Source organism: Trichoplusia ni, chromosome 8, assembly GCF_003590095.1.
Source record: "Trichoplusia ni isolate ovarian cell line Hi5 chromosome 8, tn1, whole genome shotgun sequence".
NCBI classification, from domain to species: Eukaryota; Metazoa; Arthropoda; class Insecta; order Lepidoptera; family Noctuidae; genus Trichoplusia; species Trichoplusia ni.
The window spans coordinates 4,504,786-4,531,739 of NC_039485.1; the positions used below are offsets into that span (position 1 = coordinate 4,504,786).

General features: G+C 33.7%; 1 protein-coding gene across 2 annotated transcripts; it reads right to left on the minus strand.

Moving 5' to 3' along the window:
• Nucleotides 1–377: 377 nt before the first annotated feature.
• Nucleotides 378–26,730, minus strand: LOC113496958 (NADP-dependent malic enzyme-like). Of its 2 annotated transcripts, none has more exons than XM_026876360.1 (12): nucleotides 26,557–26,728; nucleotides 18,075–18,249; nucleotides 16,663–16,821; nucleotides 15,253–15,434; nucleotides 13,193–13,373; nucleotides 11,636–11,764; nucleotides 6,935–7,117; nucleotides 5,293–5,515; nucleotides 4,707–4,849; nucleotides 4,217–4,387; nucleotides 3,578–3,701; nucleotides 378–2,577 (listed from the first exon to the last, which is right to left on the minus strand). In XM_026876360.1, exons 1-12 carry the CDS (start codon nucleotides 26,583–26,585, stop codon nucleotides 2,417–2,419), a joined length of 1,860 nt encoding a protein of 619 aa, XP_026732161.1. In that variant the 5' UTR covers nucleotides 26,586–26,728; the 3' UTR covers nucleotides 378–2,416. The 2 variants fall into 2 exon arrangements, with proteins under 2 accessions (XP_026732161.1, XP_026732160.1); XM_026876359.1 differs by lacking the exon at nucleotides 378–2,577 and adding an exon at nucleotides 3,021–3,203 and having other exon boundaries at nucleotides 26,557–26,730.
• Nucleotides 26,731–26,954: the final 224 nt, after the last annotated feature.

The following is a 26,954-nucleotide window of genomic DNA, read 5'->3' on the forward strand; positions in this document are numbered from 1 at the left end:
CAACACGGGGTATGAAGTCACTTCGCGGCTACATAATCAGTCGTTTTTTGTTCAGGAATACTCTCGTAGCATCCGCCTTTTGATTTTCTTGAGATTCTTTTGCAGTGATTGTTTTAGGATAATCAAAAACGGTCACAACGAAACGCATCGAAGCGTCCACTTTTTTACTATTCAAGGTTTAAACTTTGCAATTTCGTGAATTTTCGAAAATAAGGCACAATTTGTTCTACTTTTCAGATTGTTTTCAAATTGCACCTTATTGTCAAGCGGCGCGTCTCTTTAGATACTTGCCTGGTGAGCAAATAGCACTATGATTATACATTTTTAGTGTGAGTGGATATTGCAACTAAAAATTTATACAAATAAAACAATAATAATATCTTTGGAACATGTTTAATTAGTAACATCTATATTTTTATTTTAACAATCGAATCAACTAATACACGATAATGTAATATCTTCTTTGAAAAGCTGCATTACATTAACAATGTGAAACAAATAGAATTGACGCAAAACGAGTGTTAAACAATAATGATTATGAACGATGGTATTGCCTGCTAATTGACCAACAATATTCAACTTTATTCACGAACAAATAAGCCATATATTTAATAAACATGTAAATTGGGATATTTTTTTTTATTATACGTTGTCACAGCAAAGTTAATCACATAATATCACCAGATACGTAATGTAACATAAATAACTGACTACTTAAAATAAAAACATTGCATTTATTTCGCTCAGCGAAAAAATCGTCTCACTATTAGTAAAATACTGAAATCAAAATACATAAACGATTCATAGTCAAATAATATACAATATTATATCTAACGCGTAATTTTCATACTTTTGTTGTACCTACGTAATCTTAAAAGGAGCGATTCCTGAATCGTGCTTCTTTATAATTCTGTCAATATTTCCCAACAATACAAAATTAATGTGGATAGGACACGAGACTGATTTATGACACAAAATGTAAAAAATAAAATAAATGCGAGTAAAATGTTGTGTCTTAAGTATATTTTAACAGAGTTAATGAACTACGTCAAACAACAAATTTTAATCGAAGTTTTATGACGCAAATACTGACACGTCCACATTAAATCCTAGGCATTCTAAACGATTTACTCTAAATGTCTTTATATAATTCACTTTAATATTTGCTTTTGAATGCTTAACTAGATCATGATGTGAAATGCATATTAAATAGATGACCTGCATTATAATGCTGTGGTGACTAGACTTTTCCTTATCTTTCATCCCATATATTGTATATGTGCAACTAAATACTTTAAATATTCACAATGTTTAAGTATGTAAATTATTTTTGCTAAACAATTCATTTACAACTTAAATATAATGTTAGAGAAAACAAAACTAAATAAATTGCCCACTGCATCACAAATATTAGTTAAAAAATGCAAATTAAATTGTAACATAGCTCCGGGTAAAGTTGAAACGTGAATAAGATAATAACTTTTAAAACAAATAACGAAAAAGAACAATCACTGGTGTACATTAATAGTAATTATTCAATTACACATTTTATATCCCTACATAAAACTGTGACTTACAATAGGTGAGCATGAAAAGCTAAAACAAAGTTAAAAGGCCACCGTGAATATTATTCTCACACAATACAATAACATGTTATATAACGATAAAATGCTCTACTACCCGCTACTTGCACATACACGATGATATGACAGTCAAAACGCACTGAATTACGGCATAAGTCCAGTTACTTACCCATTTATTTAAGATTTTGTAAAAAAAAAAACCTCTCGAACTTCTAGAACAGAAGGAACATAAAAAGACCATTTAGGTAATACTTCAGCAATACATAACTAACTCTATGTAAATAATACTTATTCATAAATAAGAGATTCGAGTAACTGGACATTAAACCTAACTGCCATAACATATAATTTTACTAATTTGAACATTAATATATAAGGTATATTACGGAGGTATAAAATACTTTGTGTAAATTAATTATTGTAACAGCAACACGACAACTTGAACACTCCCATTTATATGTAAAGGCGTTGTGCACTGAACGCGTCTTTATTGCGATTACTACCAACATTCCAAAACGGACGTTCTATATTTTAAATAATTTTCGTTAACTTATACTGCCTGTTCAATCGTAAAAGTCGTGCTAATAAAATCTCGTCATCATTGTTTTGAATGTTAAAATATAAAAAAATAGACACCTAATTGATTTTCGAGTTAAAAAATGATAGGATTTTCATTTTTCATCAAGTTCCTACTTAAATTTATAGTCAAAATATTTGACTCACGCACAATCAATACACAAACGAAGCAGTTCGTTAAACATGTCGATTTTTACGATTAAAACTGGCTCAACTTCTTATTACATTTGACACAACCAAACATAAATAATACTGATTTAGATGTTTTTGGGGACTGGCTGTATGGGTCGTACGTTGAATTTCTCTTCAGGCTTCCAATCCCAGACAACGGGCATAGAGCATTCGTAGTGAAAACTGTACATCTGATTATGAACATGTTTTGAGAGATCCTTTGGTTCGGGGTATACAGATGCCAGCCCTGTAAAAGGAAATGAACTTTAGACATCAAGAAATAAGATAGATTTTTCGTTAAACTAAGATATACCAATAACTAGATTATTACACTAACAACATGATGACTTAGAAGCTACAATATTACTGTTAGACCTACTAGTAAGAAGGTTCAGTGTTACCACAATTTTATATATGCTAACTCTACTACCAAAATTACTTATAATACGTATATCTGTCTTCTACACGAAACTGATACCTTTTTTAAGTTGAACTACTTATTTAATCAGACAACCCTAATTTTAGGGTTGCCTCGTAATTACTAAAATGTTCTTACAAAAATACAATTAATTATTACCAAAATCCAAATTAAACTTTTCTTACTCGAATTTTCAAAGTGTTTTCCTTGTAATAGATACAAACCAGTTTAGCAAACATTAAAATTTTATAATTGATTGTATTTATTTATAAAAATATATAATAAATGTCATGTGTTGCATGGATGAAGATGGCCTCTGGACCTTTTGTAATCGACTTTCGCGCTCTCCGGCCAGGTGTAGCGGTCCGGTAAGTTTACCACATAGTTGAACTCATACTGACACCTTCGGATATGCATGGAAAAATTTCTTGGTATTGGGTATACTGATCCGAGACCTAAGAAAGTTTCATCATTTTAGTTTGTACAACTCAGATTTATTTACTTAGTTAATAAATGTAAACAAACCAAGCTCCGGTTATAACATTTCGTTCACTCAACCTATATGTTGTAAAAGAAAAAAATGATTAAGAAAAAATTAACGTTTAGGATCTTTTTCATAGCATATTATTTCAAATACTGCAACTTCATAATCATAACTTGAAAACAGTCCTTACTCTACAATTTCCACCTCACATGTCAGAATTATTTATAATTTTTACATTAACAATTTTCAAGAAACGTTTATAGTTTTCACGTAGCGTGAATTAGTCGACAAATCACAAACAATTTGTGTAATGTAGTAAAATAAACTATAATTAGCTCAACATACCTTCGTCATAGGCCATCTTGGCGACCTCTATAGCAATCGCTACGGAAACTTCCTTGAGTTCGGCGAGAGACGGGTATATGCGGCCAATGGCGAGGTCCTCCTCACTTACATAGTGAGCTAGAGTCTGGAATGATGAAATAAATTGTTAATATCCAATGACAGTAAGCTTTTTATTTCTGAAAGTCTGTTTTTGATTTTATAATGTCAAATATTGAACAATCTCGGGTCTGCTGTTAACCCTTTTACATCATATTTTGAGTTTTTCATAACTCTTTTTTTAATCTAATCTAATATTATAAATGCAAAAGTAAATCTGTCTGTGTGTCTGTCTGCTACGCTTTCACGTCTAAACCACTGAACTGATTTTAATGAAATTTGGTAGAGATAGAGTTGACCTTGAGAAAGAACATAGGTTAGTTTTTATCCCGGACTTTTGAAGAGGAATTCTCTTGGAAACGCGATATAACCAACCTCGACGCGGAAAGCTAGTACTTAAATAAATCTCTCCATATTAATGTTGGTTATCTAGAAGGCAAAGACTTTTGGCTATAATGCCATATTAAAATGGTGTTATTCTCAACAAGTGAAGTATAGGATATCATCTAGGTATAGCTTCTAATAAATGAGTTATATATATACCCTTGCGGCAGTCAAGAACATGGTCTCAGGTATATGGTGGGTGGCGGTAGCGATGACGCCGAGGGCGACCCCGGGGAAGATGTACGAGTTGTTGCCCTGCCCCGTGTGGAACTCCTTTCCGTTGTACTTCACAGGCGGGAACGGCGAGCCCGATGCGAAGATGCAACGACCCTGGGGAGTTACGAGAATATGTTGTAAATACAATTGTTTTGTATATGAATGTGCAGAATGTTATAGAGCCATCATGCTCAATCAAACTAAAATAGGCCTTGTTAACAACTGGTGGAGGCAGTGTGACTGTTTACCATTTATTATCACTTCTTGTGTCCACTTTTGTTTATTTATTTGACTACTACACAACGATTTTAACCAAATTTACGGCGATTTGCCTTTGTGCACGTGCTTTGTACAAGACACAAGGATTAAATTCAATACTTCGTATATTTAAAAAAAAAAAACAGAAAAAAATATATATATTAACATAACATACCTCAGTATTGTCGTAGGCAGCTTGCGCAGTGCACTCAGCTTTGCTGGTGGGGTTGGAGAGCGCGAAAATAACCGGACGGTCGGTGTTGCGGGCCATCTGCTGCAGCACATTCGTTGTGAACGCTCCACCAACCGTTGAGCATCCTACAAATTATTTATGACTTAGATATAACGGCTAAATTACTTTTTTATGTTTTTTCAGAGAAGCGTGTAATGTAAAATGATTTTAGGATTCTTAGTAGAAAATGTATCTCCTACGTTTCTGAGAGGCAAAAGTTCAACCTTTAGGAGATCGAACTGATGATTGTCTTCGTACATAGTGGTATCATAGATATGACTAGTTTTAAGTTGAACAAAGCACGTATTTTATCATGACGTGTCTATTATTGTGCGGCATATCTCCCTCTTTCACTACTTAAATTCACGCAAAATTACATAATATAAAAAATGACATACATTCACAATACATACATTATTTTTTATTTCCTTCGATCCAAACAAATGAATCGATAAATATTCAATACATACATTATATTCCTACTATATTTTCATATTACATTTTAATTCAATTATAAACGTGAACTCACCAATAAGACAGCTCGGCTTAATTTTTGCGACGCACGCTTCAAAGTCCTTTTCAGGTTCGATATCCTTTCCAAAGGACTTGGCGTGTTCCGGGACTCCGCCCTCACGGCGCGTGGACAGCAGGCCGTCGACGTCGAACATGTACACTCTCTCTCGTGCCTGCTTCTCTGAGAGACCTTCGGCCACCATGGCTGCTACAGTCAGGTTTGCGATGCCGTTGGCCGCCTGGAAATTTAAAATAGTTTCATGATGAGAAAAATAAGAATTATATTATCAATAGTCTTAGAATAATAACTGAAGGAGAGAAAGTTTTTTTTTCACACGCGACTTTGACGGTGTTCGCAAGAAAAAAATATTTCATTTTTAACAGAAATGCAACTGTCGCGATGAGATTCTTAGATAATATAGCTCTATAGTGGTTTCTTAGGTTTACGCGAATGTTAGACATTGAAATGAAACTACTTTTACGGATTTATATTATTTATTAGAGAACGCCATCTCAGTCTGCCCGTGACCATGATACCTGCAAAGGTTTCGAAACGTCGGGAACTAAAATCTAAAATTAAACCGCGATAAAATCCGTAAAAGTAGTTTCATTTCAATTTTAATATAGCTCTGCCATTTTCCGCAAAACGTAACAAAAATGATAGTTTTATAGTAAACTGGTGAGATTTCAGCACGAAGGCATATCGTTGTTCTACATCAACTTATGATGTGATGACACATATATGATGGACACTGCTATTACCCATCATAGTACATTTTATTGGCACTTAAAATATAATAAACCAAGCATAATAGATTATACAACAATACATTTAACGAAGATGGTATTTCAAAACATGTATGTGTAATAAAATAGTAAAATTAAAAAGATATTGTTTTTTTTTTAAATAAAGACAAATACCATAGTTTCCATCATGGGTGGCTTATGAACAAATCAATTTGATACATAGTAATGACGTAATATATTTAATGTTATTTTAGAATTAGAATTAGAATTAGAATTATTATTTTATTTTATTATAGATTAAGTTATTTTACTTAATCATAAATTATACGTTATATTCCTTTGCGGTTTAAACATGTTTGTTAAACAAATTCTATTAATAGCTAGTGCCAAGCGGCTATTCAGCTATTCAGACGCAAGGGCAAACAATTTATGTTATTTATGTTGCCATGTCAGACATAACTATTACAACTGTTGTTAAAGCGATGTTTACTACAGTTGCTGTTTGTAGTTTACAGCTTTTCCCAAAAGCAATTTGAGACCATATTATTATATTTTGAGTTATCCAGAGGCGCAAAAACATTGGTATATTTCCTTTTGCATGATCGTTTTGATATAAACTTTAATTTTACTGGATTCAAATGATTAAAAAAATAACTATCTACGTAGGAACACTAACTTTCACCAGTTTCTCTACCTACACATAACATTATTCGATTCTTATTTAATTTGTACTTACTTTTTTTACTAAGCAGTACAAAGTTGTATTCGACTTTTTTATTGAATATTAAACATATCCTTATTATTATTACCCCTACTAAGTTCGTTTCATCTTCCTTGGTCCTGTATAACCCGCTGTTAGTTACCGGCCTCTCTTTAACACCATACATTTCCTAACATAACTGAATACTCACAGAACCAGCTCCAAGGAACAGATAGATGTTTTCACTGAGCTTCCTCTTCGTGACCCTGACGGCAGCCATCAGTCCAGCGACGGCGACGGCGGCAGTTCCCTGGATGTCATCGTTGAACGTGCAGTACTTGTGGCGGTACTTCTTCAGTAGGCGACCAGCGTTTATCAGGGCGAAGTCCTCAAACTGGAAATTATGGGTAAAATTATTTTATATTAAACAAAACTTAAGTTTAGAAGGCAGTCGGAGGTATCATTAGGAATAACTTAGTGTACTTTCGGCCCAAACCGATTATTTTTAAGGGTTTCTAAATAAAGGGTAAGCAGAACCCTATTGCTGATGGTGTTTCTCGTAAACTGTTATACCTAGACAGTCGTCACTAAAGATTTTTGTATTCGTTTGGTGGCGCATTAGATGGATTATAGTCACAAAAATTTATATTTTCCTTTCATTATTTACTTTTTATATGTAGTTTGGGTTAAGTCCGCAAGTAAATTTATACTGTATATAGTTATAGCTATTATTGATCATCATTCTTGAATTCATATTATTTAAAAAGTGGTTATACTCGTTAAAATGACACCCCACTGATCCCAAGCTTTTAGCGATTGTTTTCAAGTATAACATACGATGTAGGTATGTATAATAAAATCTATAAACCCTATATTTGTGTAAAATATAATAGAGGTATAAATAAATTTATGTCTGTAATAAACCCTGTTTAGATAGAATATATATAGAAGACGCGTTACATATTATTATATCATATAATTGTTATAGATAGCTCATAAAATCATATTCCGACAGATAATTGCATCAATAAATTCAAGATTACTCAAATTGCCAATTTATTTTCAACTCTAGCTGCATTGTAACAAAATCAATATTTCTTACATATCTCTGACAGTGATCAAATCTTAATAATCAAGTTATTTAAGGACACAGATGACTAAATAGCCTGATAAGTACCAAAATAAAATACAAGGTATCTCGTGTACTCAATATCGCAATTATCGCATCATAAATGTATTTTTACTTGTGGGTGTTTCCCGTATTGTGTAATTCAATTCATAAAATTGTTTTGCACCAACTACTCAGATTTAAAGCATTTTTTCCCTGAAACTCTATTAAACTAATGGAGTACACTAAAGGAGTATTTTAAGACTTTTAATAATGAAGGTACCACATACCTCAATTTTGCTTTTGGAAATAACAAGTTGATATGCGCATGTCATCCGATCCTTTATCGTCAAAGGATGACGAATTCACTTGAAATACTAACTGAATGCCGTAATACCGGGAATAACCGAAACTTGTATTGTTAGTCATTTATTACATCATTAATAATTTTGCTTCTCTTGTAGTTTGTATTTCTGATCATCATTATGGTACAACACATTATCGGGTAAAAACGGAAACATTACTGTGGGCCCGTCTGTCTTTAACCAGGCTGTTTCTTATAACCGTGATAGTGAAATTTTCACTGGTTAATAAGATTCGTGGTTAAACAATGGTTGGTAAGGTCATAAATTTTATGTATGACCATTTCTTTTGCAAAATCGTTTTTATTTCGCCTACTTGTAACGAACATTAAGCGTCGAATCGAATTTCCACTCAGATATTTATCTAGTGAACTATAATACAAAGAGTATCTATTCGTTTATTAAGAACGCGGCAAAAATATGTCGTGCGAACAGTAGCGTATAGATTCTTATAGCGCAACGCTCACGCCCTTAAGGAAATGCAAACATTTCCTTTTCGCATACAGCTCAGGGTGAACCCTCTCGACGAACTTCTTATACGTATAATATATAAGCATAGAGAGAAACGATCGCGGATTCTTTGCATAATCAACCGTATTTCTATTCAACTGATATGAAATATTTTACAACCAACATCATGCATACAACTCATTTCATAATCATAACATAATTACTCAAATTCCATTGTACAAGCAACATAGCTTATAGTATGAATCAGCTGATCTTGAAGTTGTGAAATTGCTGATAAGTTAAACACATATGACATCAGGCACCGCGGTACCGCGTGGTGACGTCATTATACGCCTTCTTTAACTAAAGTAAATATATGATCGTGATTATATAATTTTATTACTGTAATGTGTTAAGTGCGTAATTTCTTTGTTTGTTTCAGGTAGCGTTTATTTGTTTTGTAAACGTAACATTTTTTGGGTATGTCGTTTGAAAGGTGTGTAGAGTTCAATCTAAGGTTGTTTAGATAAGTGAGTGATTGGTGGACTACGTAATACACTCGGTGGCAGTCTCGTTACCTTTAAATTGAGACAGAATGTTTTGACTTTTCTACTTAAGTTTTTGTTTTTCTACTTGAATACTATTCGGACCGTGGAAAGGTTCTTATTTATAACGTCATAGAAAGCTGTGGAAGAAAATGCAACGGACAACAGCAGTGGACGCTAAAATGCAGTGAAGAGAGTGTGAGAGAATGACAGAAGATAAAACTTTATTATTAAACCTATTCACCATTCTTAGAAAAAATCCCCAGGAATCTGATTTCTATGAATAATAAATGTGAGCAATTTAAACGTCTCAATGAGACTGTTGCGAAAACATTTCTGGAAGAATGCCAAATTGAAACTGATAACCGTGATATTTAGTAATAAGTGTTCGTATAAGTCGTGTTAACATATACAACTAAATCTCCCCCTTTTAAAAAAAAAGTAGAGACTCTCGTTAATTCTTTACTAACAATTATTCACATATTTTAACTTTTTTAATTATTTTTACGTCACACTCCTTTTTTGCAATTAAATACAAATCATACATTGAAAAAATCGAAAGAGGGCCTTTACCCGTTAGCGTGACAGTAGGTGCTAATACTAAACAAAAAAAAACAGAGAAAACTTCAAAATGCTGTCTAAAACCTCAGACAGGACTCAAATCTACCACTCCTGGCCATACGCACCAGTCGCTTAACAAAATAAACTACCAAGTTCACAACCTAAAAAAAAATATGATCTTATTCTTGAGGCAAATTCTATAGAATATCGAAGCGATAATAGTTTTCAACTAATCTAAACAAATTCTAGATTTATCTGGTTTAATCGAAATCAGCTTTTACCTGAACAGGTAACGCGCTATTGATCCAATATAAACAGCGATAGCGATAAATCTCAGACGATAAACAGAAAGTCACAAACGTATCGATGTCTTATCGATAACATTAGGAAAGTTACCAGTTACTTTAAATATCGTTGAAGCGTTATATCATGCTCTGGTAATCGTAATCTGGATAATCCTCACATAAAATAACTTTATTCTGATTATATAATTTTCTTTATCAACGATTACTTTTTTGTAGGTTTCAACTCGCCACATTTAACAGACCATTTATTTTTCTGATGAAGCATTAATATTTTTTTCATACAGAGACTATTATCATGAAACCTATTAAAAAATTCTAACTCCACTAACGCTAACTGAGTAACAGCGGCAAAATTTCGCATTAAAAATATTTTGATAAAATCAAATAAAGAAACATCAAACAAGACCACTTGATAGACACGCGCTTCGATATCTCGATACATATCTAATCTACTTGTGTATCTTATTATCATAATATTGACGTTCATAAGTATGTAATTGATGAATTTCAAAGTGCAAATAACTTATAACAAGGATATATTCGTCACCTCAGGTATGGATAGTGGCGTAGTTATTACCGAATCTGGGGAGGCGAGAGCTCAGACACTGCTTACCAAACGATTTTGAATTATTTTAAAAACAAAAAGGGTTGTCGCACACGACCCAAAGACCGCAACCACAAAATTCCGCCACTTCTATCCAGATGAATTATATTGAAAAATATCTTAGGGTTGTCGCGCGCGAAGCTTCACAGCCAATGTGCCATTCCTATCCAGATTTAAATGATTCAGTGGTTTTAATCGATTTCATATAGAAAATCGAGCAACGACGATCTTTTGCGAGTGGCTACCATTTGAAATGTATGAAAACTACTGGGAATATGCTATCGGCTTTTTTTTTTGAGGCGACTAGGGAAGCTTATAGTATACACAGCACAACCACAGCATTCCGGCATTGAAGGTTAACATGCGCATTCAATAACAACACTTAATGTACTGTAAAAAAATAAAGTCATCTCGGAGCATCATTCGTTCGTCAGTATCGTTAATGCGTAAGTCTGTTTTAAGGTAAAAATAATAGCGTCTTTTAACATGACCACATCATTACACGTCAAATGTTGTGTAAAGTATATTAGAAGCAAATACAATACCAGAAACCACATGACATGCTCTGGTAGAGCGATAAAATGTATTTTGTTTGAAAAATAAGTTTGGTCTAGAACGATATTACTCATAAAAAGAACTATTTTTTGTCGTTTCTGTTCATATCCCCGTATAGTATATTCAGATATAGCCAGAAGAAACATGGACAAGCTTAAGCTAAATGTATGTACATAATAATATGTATGTACTAACCAAACAGATTCGTAAAGTACAGTCACTGAATAGTAAAATCAATTTTACAATACATTTACAGAATTCTTCGATAGCCGCCTTAGGTTTTATATATATAGCATACGAATGATATTCATTTGAATGAACTGATGATATTAATAATACATACATATTTGATCGGAGGCCTCTACCTTGTGACACACTGCCGGCTTTTAATAATACTAATTATTATTATTTAAGGAACTAACCTGTAATAATGTGTTTTGTCCGTATCTCTGGACGCAAGCCTCCATGAACTCGTCAATAAACTCATCGTATTCCTTGCCACGCACACGCTTCTGCCTCAGCCCGATGTATAGGGGGTCTTCGAGAAGATCCTGTAAATACAACCTTATTACTTACAACGTAAAGCTTAATATTAATTGATCAAGCAAATGTCAAAGATAAACAATTTTATGTGACATTTACGCCCAAATAACGTTTAATTACCAGTAATTATATTTCTGTTACACCTTTGTCATACGTCATTATTAATATATCTTCTATTTATAATTGTACAGTGGCAATTAAAACTGGCATTAAAATTTAAGTTCTACAGATTTTTTTATTCGAATATTTCCTAGCATTATGTTCATTTATTTATTTTATTAGTCCTTACTATATAGTAAGGTAAATATTGTTAATTATAAAAAAAAACAATACCCGTTTCTTCTTGGGGCTCAAGCTTAGTTTACACTAAGCGGAATCAAAGTAAGTTTGTTCGTAAAGGCATACTCGTACCAATATCTTTATAATTTTAGAATACTTGGGTAACTACTCTTATACAGAAAGCATTTCAATAGGTGGGCATGTGGCACGTGACTATCAAATATGATGTTTAAACATCACTTAGCAACAAAACTAGAATGCAATTATTTCTGCTACGGTGCTTGTACAATATGGTACGACCCGCATCAGCTTGTCACTCAACTCAAGTCATCAGTCCGTCACAGTTACTAGCATTAAATACAGATATAGCACGCCAATTATCTAATATGTAAGTAGTCTTGTATCATGCCTTCGACAAGTATTCATTAACTTGACAAGGCAACAGTGCGAAATTAACTCTTGGAATTTAAAACTTAGGAGGAAAACCAATTTTTAGAACAAAAAAGGTTAAAGATGCATTTCTGGGCTAAGAAGTTTTCTTATGTAAGTTATAACCATTCAAGTATTTTATCCACTTAGTGAATTGTTTTTGCTTGCCACCAAATTTAGAATCAATCTGCTATTTAGTACGAAAAGTTCCCATGAAAGAGCCTTATGTCCTTCGGTGGCATTATACCTTTGGTCAGACATTCGAAAGCTAATCTAATAATAACTTCTCAAAACACTCGAACTAGACAAACACACCTAAATCTAGTTACATAAAAGATAAGGAAATAAAGCAGACACCGGCGTTTTGACCTTGACTTTTAAAAATTAATCCGAATTACATTAGCAACACAGCACGTGGATATACAACCTGTTTCACAAATGTCCGGCTCTTTTTAAAACCTGCCTTTGCTTTATACATAGCCGTTGCCGAAAGCCGTTGTCAATTGTCAAGGAGAAAATTGAAGTTACCATTAAAATTTTCGGGTAATCAAAATTTGGATAGCAGATTTTCTTTTCGCAATAGACAATACCTTTTTTGGAGAAACTTATCACATTTGTGGACCAGATTGGGGGATTATTGGGTTAGTAGTCGACTACTAAGCCGATTATTAGACAAGACCGGACATTTTCATAACACACTGTATAGTTGTATAGGGTTAATACTTTACCTGATTGTCAGTGCCCACATCCAAGGTGATCGGAAGGCATTGGTGGGGTTTAATTCCAGCTAGAGCGGTGTACAGCGAGAGCTTGCCGACAGGAATACCCATGCCGTACGCCCCAAGGTCACCGAGACCCAGAATCCTCTCGCCATCGGTAAATACGATCGCGCGAACATCAGGTTCCGGCCTAAAACAAGTTTGTATAGCCGTTACTAATGACGTCATCTTTAAAGCATTACGTAGAATTCGTATCTTTATATCCCGAACATAAATTTGGCGTTAATTGAACATTTCTTGTATCTATGAGGAAAAAGTTCAATGAAATAACGCAACTATTTTTAGCTGCCATTTTTGATTTTGGTAATGATATTGAGAAATTTTCTAAGGGAGTAGTTTAAAGAAAACCAACAAAGCAGTTTAGTTCTACCGGTATGCGAATGAACCAACCAGTATAAACAAAAACATACGATAATAGAACCGTATCGATATATTTTCAAGGAACTCTCCCAGAATAGGTTCCGTGACGCATCATACTTCTTACACTAGTTCCGTACACGGGAATGACTATCTTATGGGCTACTTCAAAAAGAACTGCTCGCAGATGCTCGTATTAGAAGCAGAGGGGTGGGTTCTTTACACCCTTTTCCTAACGAAGGAGTCCAAAAGGACTAAGGCTTGATAGAGTCTAAGCTACTAAGGCTTGGGAGAGTCGCGCAGAGCCTGCGTGAGCGATTCCGTGGGTTATGCAATTGTAGAGGCCCAGGATGACATTAGTCAGCGAGAGTACGACATATCCCGACGTTATGCCCGCAGCGTGGTTTGAAGTCATTAGCTTTTGGCCGCGAACTAAAAGAAAACTTGCTCATAGTGGCATCTCGCCCATAGCGGCATCTCGCTCACACAATAGCAACAATCTTACTTCATGAGCTCATGGTAAACGTAATGGTCGTAAAAACAAATCAGAACGAATATTTTACGTTCATTCAACGAAACAGTCTGATAAACGATTGAGTGTGTAATTTTGAAACATTGCTCCGTACTCTTTTAAATCGTTATCGCTTCAGTGATTTATGAAGAGAAAATGTTGTTATGGAAGTGAGGAAAAGATACTTGTTGTGATTTACGATTGATAAACTGTTTTTCGATAATACAAAGCAAACTTGTTGAAAGAAAAGCAAATAACATTGGAATAATATTTTTTTATGCTTTTACTGGGATTTTCCTTATATCCTTTATATATTTATTTTCGTAGAGGTGAATACGTTTCTCACATCGCCCTGTTTAATATCTACCTACAACAAATTATGTTTCCAATATAAAAATAATCTACCATAAAAATATTGTCTAGGATTATTAGAATCTTTTCAAATAGTCCTGCTTTACAAAAACAGATATTAAAATGTTTAAACTCCATTAAAAATATTATTAAACACCTCACCTGTATAATCAACAATAATTACTGTGCACATAGTTTATATTGTACCTAGAATAGCTATATTTATATTTAGATAATAAAACTAGTATTTAGGTGTCACAAGACAAACAATAAACCGTTATTTCCGCTGTTTACTGTCTATCGATTTTCTTTTACCTTCACCAGACTGCGTCATTATAAGCTGACCTTAGTCACAAGATACAGTCCTATCTTCTATGAACAATAAGAACATTTTTACAATAAGATCGTTAAATTTAATTATCCAAAGGAAAGAGCTCAACACGTTCTTATAATAAAATGTGACGCTGTGATTAATGTGTCAATTAATTGGTTGTTTTGTTTTCGACAAGATAGGTTGTAAAGTAATCGTTTCAGAATAAATTTAATTTTAATATGTCTATTTACTAAAAGTAAATTCGTCTACCTACCAAAGACCTAGATTAGATAGAATGAGACAAGCCTTGATGGATTCTGATCAGATCGAACCGAGCCAGCCCGACCATACTTTGATAAAAGCTCTTTTTCACTATTTATACTTCAAAAGACATAATTCGTGAGCAAATTAAAATCATTAACTGAATATTCCTTAAAAACTATATATGTATGAAGCAAAAGTATACAAAGCACTCACCAATTCTTAAGAATATTAAATATATGTCCCTTATCGTTGATCGTTATGAAGAGACCCCTTGGCCTCCTATAGATGAGCCCGAACCTCTGGCAGGCCAAGCCCACGGTGGGTGTGTAAACAATCGGCAAATACTTCTCGATGTTCTCCGATAGAAGTCTGAAGAACAACTTCTCATTTCTATCCTGCAATAATTCAATATGACTGTAAATAAACACTGGATTATAACTCGTATCAAAACAATTTAAGGTAGATTTTGGATGGCCATAGGTGTGAAAGCAAAAAGTCCCTCTATTAAATATCACTACTCTGCTTTCGTTATTAACACTGGATTATAAGTCTTATTTCAATTACTATAAGGTAACTTTTGTGTATCACTAAGTGTGAAACCAAATAGCCAACCTATCAAGTCTTTCAATCTTGGCCCTTTTGAATAAAACATTCATCCAGCTTTCTTTTTATGCATGCATGCCAGCTGCAAGACTATCTCCCATAGAAAATCGAAAATCTCTCATCGTAAATCGTTTGTTTTAATACCTGTCACGATTCATCTTCTACTGAATATATCTAAATTATACATTACGTATATGGTTATATATACCATGAGAAATGCAAAAGAATGAGATAATTGCAGGCGAACTTTACTCGTTATAGACCAATCAGCACGATGCGATGTTACCTAACATAATTGTTTCCAATGGATTATTATGGCAAAATGCAAGCAATGCCATCACAACTGCATTTGGTCTGTAATTGTACAATTAACTCGTAAATTGTATTAACATCTCATAAATTATGCGGTATAATGCCGATCGTTCCGTCGTAATTTATTGTATTATGTCTAGAATCAATTTACACTTCCCACGATTAGTCACTAAGACCATTCTTTTGTTCCAATATTAAGCCAAAATGTTCTATTTAAGACACCCTTTATTGTTAAGTCTTATTAATACATGAACTTAATGAACAGGTCTCGACGTCAACTGTGTCCTTCAAGGTAAAATTAGGTCAAGGATTTATATATGCGATCACTTTGACCGACTTTATCAATGTCACTAAACGTATTATAACGTATATGGTAGGTAAATAACTAAAAGAGATAAAATTAAAATGTAGATTGTTAGTTTACATCCCAAACTCACTTAAAATCATTAATCCAAACACCCATTTCCCACCCATCCAAACAATTCGACATTTCAGAGTTATGTCCCGAAATTTCCAGAAAATTAACATTCAGTTTCAAAACAAGGATGGATGACGAAACTCAGATGTATGCAAGCATAGACGCCTGTAAACCCAAGTAATATACAGATTTCGTATGATAAACATCCCATACCATAAACCTGCATCCATAACCCAGTATTCTATAAATAGGTTTACAGAATAAACGGTACCTTTATCATGTTTAGTCACCTGTAACTCAACGAGGTAGAGATATTTGTTTAGGTTGTCCTCGTATCTGTCAATGGATATTCTACAAATATCCAGCTGTTCCTCTTGAGTTTTGAACTTGGCTGCCAAAAGACCATGAATGCCGAGCGCCTGGCGTTCCTCCAGCGTAAAGGCGAGACCCTAAAAAAAACATTAATCTCATATTTGTCCATACTTATTTTAAAAACAATTTAGTATATCTAAAAATATAATAACAGTTTCAAGTATTCAAACAATCTTGTTTACTAAGCGTTTTTATTTACGAATGGTTTCTCACGAATATCGACCAAGAACAAAAACCATTCTCCAACTATTTTAGCTAACTGATAACATAAATTATGAATGAATTCGTTTCCCAGTCTTGAGAGTTGTCAGCCGTTTATCTTGATGGCATTTTTTAAGTCAATTTACTGAAGGTAACAATAGTATTTTTTTCAGTTAAATGCTGTCAGCACAGAATAAAATACAAATGATCGTTAATTCGATTAAAAACTAAACTCGATTACGTTAAATATAGACGATACCGTCAATGTCAGTCGTTTTCCTCGACACTTACTTCAATGCCAATGTTGAGGAAAAATGGAGAAAACAAAACAAATACTCGGGCAAAACAACGATTGTTCCTATAACCTGTTTGATCCGGAAAGAAGATTAGAATAAAGGAGTGAATATCAGGATACAAGGATAAAAACCTGACCATTCAAGTCTCAATGTCTTTTTTTTCTCCGATCTAAATCAACAACATTCTAAACATTTCTGGATAGTACGGGTATTATAATACGTTTTAATTACGGGCCTTGCCTTGAACAAGGTTGTCTAAATAAAACCCTTATCACATCAACAACGCTCGACAGTGTGTTTTAAATGATAATCGAGAGAGTCACAACACTCAAGTGTAGGAAGTGTGAGTTTGTCGTCAAGCGGTGATCGCAACGGTTACCCCACGTCACAGCACCGTGTAAATACGACAGACTTAAGTCCGATAAAAGACGGCAGCGTTATCAGTTATCATCGTATCACTGATCATTATCTTGTGCCACATGCATAAACATTTAATGGTATCAACGATAAATCAAATTAAAAAGACATTGCCATAAAATAACAGCACATTCACATTTAAGAACACTTTTGTATGCAAACGGGGCGTTATAATTAATACAGAAGCGACTGAAATAATGTAAATTTGTGGTAATTTATTTCGTGTACAATATTTGCTACCACGAATTGTATCGAATGTTTAATATATAAGTAGCAAGGTAAAACATGTAATTGAGGATTTTGAGTGAAAAATTAACCTAAAATCTCCGGTTTTTCTAGTCATGCACTTCCTGCTTACGTTTTAACGCGCTGGTACATTGCGAAGTATAAAGAAAGTTACTTTTAAAGTATCTTACCTTATTCAGACGGGGATCTCTCAAATGATCGATACCTCTGACAACATTGGGGCAGATAATGTTGCCGGTGACCTCGTGGTAATCCCGGCATTGAAGAGACGGTGTGTCGAGGGCTGGACTCTTTGTTAATATTGACGCTAAAGCCCTGTGCGGGCCTTTTGCGTGTGAGCAACATCTGTAACAAACAAAAATGGTTATTTTCTTGATCATCAGTATAGGTTAGAAGCCCTGATCCGAACTAAGAATTCGGAAATGCGATGGCAAACTCTATGCCAGACCCTTTTCGTTACTACCGGCCGAGTGATTTTAGTCAGTGCAAGATGCACTTCCGGAATATTCCCCAAGTCCACACGACTTAGGGAATAAAGTTATTAGAATTTCCTTTCGAAGTCAGACCTTACTGAAAAAATACTCATCAGAAACTCTTTCATCAGCTTTACCGAATGTAAGCAAAACAGACATAACCCTACCCGATCTTATTGTTTCTATGCCGACTAAATATCACAGCTTGGCAACAGCAAAAAAAGAGGATGAGAAAGATCATAAAAGGCAAATAACATTCAGCGGTCCTTCATATAATTTAATTTTGTTTGCTCTATGCATTTGCCTCTGATCTACCAGAATTACCCGCTATTAGCACATTCACGTCTGCGTCATAAAACCACAGTTCAATGTTACGTAAAGTTTCGTTACAAAAATAGTTCAATAGAACTATGTCATACAGTATGTGTATTGAATCTTACAATTTGCCATAACCGCAAATACATATCCTAATGCTTCTACTTAGCCTGTTGCAATCATGATGTAAGACAAAGGATCTATTCATAGCTGTATTGATTTACATCAGGTCACATATTCTCGTGATTTCACGAAAGCCGAAACTAAAGTTTTTGATAATTTATACTACAAATAATATAAACGCGAAAGTTTGTTAGTATGGACAGATTGTTTACTCTTTGACGCTAAAAAAACACTGAACGAATTTGACGAAAAAACATTCATCGAAACTTTTAATAAAAATATTTAATAACCTGGATTAGCACATAGGATAGTTCTTATCCCAATTTTATGTTTCAGTCCAGGATAATTTTCGATTTATAGCGGGTGGAGCCGCTGGCACCAGCTATTATGAAATAAAACGATAAAGAGTAGAAATGTAGAGACGAATCTGAATACTTCAGAGACGTAATAAGTCTGCGAAACGCTTCGACGTCAGTTAACAATTTAGAATTTAATTTAAGACTTTCAAATTAATCCCAGATTAGAACAAACTTGACCTAGAAAACGGACTGGAATTATTCAGTCTCTTATTGTTTGTGAATGGAGGCTAGTTTCAGTTCATGTGACTAAATGAGAGTAATTTTCATTACCGTGAGTATTGTACCTACAACTAATGTTCAACAACAATAACTAATGTGTAACAAAACGAGTATTTATTTACATCAACGAAGTTCTTATATCTATTTTCTGTTCTTTTTAAATCTAATAGAATGTAAATGAAACCAATTTTTTTTTCAATGATATATGTAAATGTTTAAAGTTACCGGTATGGCAAGCTTTGTTTAAACTTTACACGAAACAACGTGATTTTTAGTACTGCAAAAAAAATGGCAAGGTGCAATTGTAGAAAATGAAGCGAAAATCCTTGCTTACCTAGCGTGGCCAGAGTTCTCTTCGCGGCCGCTCATAATGTATGACAGGAAACTTTTTAAAAATTCAAAAAATAAGCAGAAACGACTTTCGAACCAGATATACCGATGCGATGACCAGATGGAATATGAAAGAGATTCATTAGAGCACTTTACTCGTTAGATAAAAACTCGTTAATCCCGATCATAAATTTAATTATCCAATTAAAAAATCTCATTACAGAGTTACACATCAATCACGAATATTCAATCACGTGTTGTCACAGCTAGATCACCGAGGTTGTGCATAAAACAAATGGTCTGTTTTCATTCCATTTACATTTTTTATAACACAATAAGCACTATTGACAGTCTCATAAAATACTGAATAGCTATTTACTTGGTTTTTTCTACTATTATTTTCGTTCTGTAATAATAATATTATAACTTTATGTTTGAAGAATTTTTGATTTAAAACTGTAGATCTATGGATACAATCGACGTTGTTTTATAATTATTTATAGATGGTAATGAAACATGTTACAATAGGTAATGTTATAAATCTGCATTTGAATAATATTTGTCTTTCAGCATTAAATATTCTATTCTAGTCATTTATGGATCTTCGTATCAGGTAATTTATTTCTTCCTCTTTATTAGCAGGTTTTCAGTTTTTGAATTCGGTACTTGCTTGCTACATAACAACTTGAGGTTGAAACAAATTAAGTAAAAACGCATTGAGCTTTGCTTGCACCAACATACACTTAGCACTGGGCAACGCTCAGAATTCCGATAACAGCTTATTAATGAAATTATTAGTTCAAACTTGGTATGAATATAATGGTATCTTACTGAATTATAAGTCACATGTCAGCCTCTAAGCCGAATCGTTCTTTTTAAAAGCACTCGTAATAAAAACTTCAGTAATGAAAACCAATTTAAATAGGTCTCAAGACAAGATTTCCTCAATGCTGGTGTTTCAACTGTTCTTACTTCCAGATTTTAGTCAAGCAGTTAAAACGGGAAGCTATACATAAATCCGTAATGGATATTAGTGAGTCACTCACTGAACAAGGTTTGGGCGAAGAAATATTAAACTCGATTACATGGTTATTTCCATGACGCAAATTTGAAAAGGAAATCTACACAAATGTGAATATCATTGAAATTAGGAAAGAGAGAAGTGACAAGTGTTAAATTTGTTAGGGTCAGGGTCAGGGTTTTGAACTCTATACCTATACCAAACCCCCAGGTTTTCGAGTCCGACACGCGCTATATTCTCCTTTCATAGGAAGTCTTAAACCAATCTTTATCATAATAGTAGACCGCTTAAACCCCAAACGAATTTAAATGGTTCACCTATAAAGCTTTTGTTTAAAGACTCTACAAAGTTTTTTTCGCAAAAACCCATCGATCGTGACGTCGTGAGTGTGAGACTCACAACTAACAAAAAATTTTTTGCAGAAACTGGTTATAATTACATCGAGTATATTGGCCTTGCAATAAATACTTCAAAACCAATCAAGCTTAACTACTAATTCAATATTTGTCAATATAGTTAAGTGGACATAGAAACCGCCAAGGGAAATAAACAATTGTTTTATATCTTTCAAATCATCTAAATCATTTTAGATCTGACACAGAAATAAAATTTGTAGTAGTGGTGTTTTCTGTTTCTCCACCACATCCAGAATTAACTAAACTTCGCTGTAAATTAATAACCTAGTTAAAAAAAGTTAGTACATAAAATCAAGTATTTATCTACCGGGTTTTCAGTCACACAAACAATTTAGCTAAGTGGCGTATTGGTTATTCTAGTATCCCTTGTGACTCGTTCTGTCTATGGGACGGAGCATTATACATGATTAGTTTAAACCCCTTTAGAACCTATAAAAAGAATTCACCACTAGCCTTTCACAAAGATATCGCGAAAACACCATAATCCCTACTTAATATTATAATTGTGAAAGTAACTCTGTCTGTCTGTCTGTAACGCTTTCACGTCTAAAACACTGAACTGATTTTAATGAAATTTGGTACAGAGATAAGAGTTGACCTTGATAAAGAACATAGTATAGTTTTTATCTTTGTAGTATTTATATTGACTTTTGAAGAGTTCTCTTGGAAACGCGATATAACCGACCTCGACGCGGGCGAAGCCGCGGGCGAAAAGCTAGTAAGCTATAAAAGACATTATGAAGTACTGGTTCTAAGGATGTTCGTCCATGTGTCTCTTGTAATTCTAATAACCAATACCGTAGGCTTGGAAAAACCACTAAAAGTCGGACTCCCGGTAAATATATTAAACCAATATGAATTTGCAAATAAATGGTCATAAATTAATTCTTGTAATCACGGTATTAAGGTATCAATAGATTATAAATTGTCCAGTCATAATGCAGGTAACCCTTATCATCGTCTACGTGGTCCCTTCATTCATATTGTTAATTGTTTGTTGCTATAAAAAGACGAACACGATTACAAGTCGTGTTTTCCAAGTCATATGACAGATATTAAATTTTGAAGATCAATGATATCAAATTATCAATTGCGTCTGGTTGAAGCTTTGCGTCATTTACACTTCGGCTAACGCTGACAAAAGATAAACAGTTGATAGCGTTTATTTCTATATCGATTTTAAATAAATCATCTGTGTTTCCGTTGATTCGGTTTGTTTTCCTGGAAAAATGTATACAAGCTTTTCCTACCATAAAGTTCTCTTTTTTGTGAGAGATCATGTTCTATTTCTTTTCAGCTCAGATGATACAATTGATATAAAATATTTCAGGATCGGAATTCTTTCGGACAATCGAGGAATCGAAATTGCAAATTCGATTAAAAATCGTGTTGAAATTATTCATTTCTCATTGCGCAGGACAGGAGGTAGTTGTCAAAGTATGACGAATATCTTAACGTTCGTGTGCTAATATCCAACCAATTTTACGCAGTTATGACAAACCAAAACAAATACGATGTGAATTGTATAACATTGATACGTAACAGATGCAGACTAAATTACTTTCGGTAATCCATTGAATACTTCACGAATACATACATGTCAACGAATCAATTAAAATTGTTATTTAAATATTTGGCAACGGAGAACATGGTTTCAGACTGTTTTGATTTAGGCGCTCGCTTGATACCGCACCGAAAATATTATCTCGTGTGCCAATGGGGTCAATGAACTCGAAGTAAGCGAAATACTACATAGGGAACACTCATAACAAAGTCGGTTTTATGTGATGTTCCTCAGATCTGTTTAGTGTGGAAATCCTAATAAAGACCAGGTATCCCGTGAAGTGTTCAGAATAATGAACCTTATTGACATCGTCAAGCCTCCTAAATTAAAAGCTACAACTCACCGGTTAAAGAGAATGCGGTACAAAACACAATCAGTACAATTAAGTACAGAAAAATCATCATTAAAATCTCGAAGCGATACGATAACGTTTTATAAATACGAACCGTAACATTGATAATACATCGTAATACTTAGATATCAACACACAATGGTAATCGATACTCAAGGAAGGAACATTCAATGTCAGCGTCAAGTTTACTATTACATTGAACATTGTACATTTTTACAATTAGGTAGCGTTGCAAATTGTTACATTAATTACATTTTCCGCAACAAGTATTTGTGGTGAGTCATATTTTTTATGCCGTTTAACGGTGCGATCTTGTCGGAGATTATGACTATGAGTTTGCATGGGGCGTTGCCCGGTGTTCTAGCATGACGACTTTTGCTACTCACAAGTATGTATGTATGATCACTAATATCCTGTCCCAATACGACCCCATGTTTTATTAATCACCCTGATATGAATTAAATGAGTATGTATTAAATATACTGGTATCTAAGTTTCTCAAATCTAAATGCCTATATAAAAACAGCAACTTCTTTTAAATTGCATCAAAAATCTCGTAATATTCAATGACTTCCAGAAAATCAATTGTTGACCCACTTGGAGCGTTTCGCGGCGTTTGGCTTGCTGCACAAGGGGCACGGGTTTCATCGATCCGGCTCTGTACGGCCAAAATATTTGTACGTAGATACTCGAACTACGAGACTTGGTTGTGCACGGGGAAATACGTGTCTCAAATAGAATATGGGCTGCACTGCTTTTGACCATCAAAATGAACAACTTTATAAACAAAGATTTAGTCATCAGCTGATGAAAATTTGTATGGAAGCTGTGGAAGGAATAAAACCTTTTTAAGCGGAAGTAACTGTTTTTCGAAGTTAACCGTTTTGAATGAATAGAACACGGTAGCGATTTGTTTAAGCACGCTGAAGTAAAGTATTTAAGTATTAACAAAAGAATAGACCAGAATTTCAAACACAATAATTACCCCCTGCGAAACAGGATGGAATCAGCTTACTCTTATAATTTGTGCAATACTGGCGGTAATAGTCACGCTTTGTTTTCGCTTCTAATCGGCATGGAAACGTTAAAACGTTTGATAATAACAAAGCCGTATTAATAACTTGCCAATCACTGAACTAACTCGGTAGGATAATTTAAATCTTAATACGCATAAAGCATATTTGATAGCATGCATTTGATGCCCTGATGAAAATCGTACTTTTATAATGCAACAGACAGTACGACACCATAGTATCGACTAAATACATATTTCAATAAGTTACCACAAGTAAACAACATCGTGTAAATTAGCAAAGATTTCAAGTTCAAGTATCAAGAATTGAGATAGGTTAGTTATAAATCCCTTGCCATAACAATAACCATAGTTGAGTGTTACGACGTGAAGCCCAAATTGTATGTGCTTTAATACTTGGGGAACACCTGAATTTAGGTCATGAATATGAACACGAATGTAATATATAGCGTGTAGTAGTGTGTAGCGGGAGCTGCCTCGTCGGGAGATTGATAGCGAGAAGCGGCCGACTGTAAAAGGATGCGAAAAATGCATCCTCTAACCGCTATCAAACAAATGATAGGAAAACACGACATACATATCACCAACTCCTATTTACATCACTCAGTCGTTGGCATACATCTATTATGTTAAAATTATCTCTAGTTGTGAGCCGTGAGATAATTGACGCAATAACCACGCCCACTAAAACGAAATTTACTAAAACCGTACAAAATTCACGTAAAAATATATAACAGGAAAAACTTTAAATATATTGTTCAATTCTGTGAAATTAATAAAAGATTTGCAGAATAAAAATTATTATTAGTGTTTGATAAAAAGCCTTTTATCAGGCAACTTGATTTAGGAAGATAAGCTGTATCTTGTTACAAGCGTGTCTTTTGTCAGTTAATCAATCAAGTGTAATTATGACTGATAAAGTCAGTTTTGTTGGTAAATAACATAGCAGTTGTATCAGAAATATTTTGGCATTCTGGCAATCTTTTACTATGTGTCAAAGGCACATTGTAACTGTGCCAACTCAAATATAATGGGACAGACTAAAAATAGTAAGTACTCGTAATTTTTGTTGTTCAAGAATGTTAAATAATAAGAATGGACTGAATTAAATTGGAATTAAAATTTTCCTCTTGATATCAATACCATATATCCTAATATGGATAATAAGATACCGCCTACTTGCTATTAATAGTAAATCCCAGGACACATAGCTGCCAACAATTGAAAACATAAAAAAAAAACATAAAAAAACCTATAAAGAATTCAGTTCTTTATATGAATAAAAGAAAAGCTTTGGTATAAAAGTATACATGATAACTCTTTTTAAAATGACTTATCATAATGTTAGTTAGCATTACAATCAGATATCTAAAGTCATAATTAACAAAAGATAAAATAGCCAAATATTTTGGCTTTACTGCCTAACTCTGCAATCTACTGCAGTATAATCAAATCAATACTAAACCTCTTGATGTAGTGTTATTTATTAACCTATTTTCTCTTAGTTGATTCATAATACAGCAGAACAGTGAAAGGGAAGCAATGATCTGTCTAGTACAACACTAGGTTGAAGGATAAGACATGTTTGAAAAGAACCCAAAATCAATAAGGAATATTTAAAAAATAATTGCTATGCAATTTTGGAATTGACATTGGCAAATACGTGTATGGATTTAGCAATTTCCAAGCAGTAAATGATTCAAGAGCTGATGAAGATGTTGAACCAGCACCAATATTTTGTTGTTGTTTAATCGAAAAATAGAGAGGTAATATAAAAATATAAGAAGGAACTATATAATGTGGACTACTATTTATTTCTAACATTCAGGTATTGTTTTTAAGTCACATAGTAAACAACAGAAGAAAAGTGTGTTACTGTTTGACAGCAGGTCAAAGGCCTATTTTTGTATTGAAAGAACACAAAATTTATACAGAAAAAAAAAATATCATGTTGCTTAATAAATCAAAAAAATGTTAATAATACGTAATAATACCAAAGAAACCAAGTTTTCAGTTATAAATCGTAATAATATAGCGATTTTAGCTTACGATAATTTAGCGAACATGAATGGACGACGCTGTCTAAGAAATAGTATTGTGCCGAATAAATGTAATGTTCTTATAGTTTAAACTAAGCAAGAGACCTTGAGATGGTCTCGCCGCCAAAAACCAATTCATCGACGGAATAGATTTTATGGAAATTGCTGTATAGGCTACGCCAACAGTACGCAAGAACAATCGTATCGGTTGTTGTTTCATCGGACATTTTACTGTCAGGCTTATTGGCTCTTGAGCCATAAATATTTTACATATATACGGCCTTACTAACGATCATAGGTGTGTGACCGTTTCATTACTAGGTAGCGCGCACAATTTGTTTATAGATCCGATATAAAAAACAGCTGTCACGTTATGTAAACTCCAAAAATAAATGAAATGGTACTCACAATAAAGATCTGGATGCTGTAGAAAACATTTCAAAAAATATTTTTCATCTACACAATTGAAACCCTCAGGAAACCGCACCGCTTTCGTGTAAGTCTAATTACTGAATAATTTCTATTTTACTAAATAATTTCAGTAACGCCCTCCATCCATGTGGCAGTGATTTGACTGATTTAACTAGAGCTGCGATCCAACGACTAACAGCAGTTGAAAACATTATCACTAAGAATAGTATAAAAATACTAAAAATCTTAACGTTATTATTTATTTAAGTTCATTAATTTCTTCACTCCAATAATAAAATGTAATAAATTAAATATTCCTAAAGCAAATTAGTGTTAAAAAGCTTTTGCGATTAAAAAATAGGAATTATTGCTTTGGTAACATCGATAAAAAAATG

What these genes read in the sequence shown, in the direction of transcription:
- LOC113496958 (XM_026876359.1), bottom strand. Translation starts at nt 26,585, where the DNA reads ATGTTTTCTACAGCATCCAGATCTTTATT. An exon ending in ACAGCATCCAGATCTTTATT is followed by an intron (nt 18,250 to 26,556) that starts GTGAGTACCATT and finishes TGTTTGTTACAG; the next exon opens with ATGTTGCTCACACGCAAAAG. An exon ending in TGTTCCTTGGAGCTGGTTCT is followed by an intron (nt 5,516 to 6,934) that starts GTGAGTATTCAG and finishes TTAAATTTCCAG; the next exon opens with GCGGCCAACGGCATCGCAAA.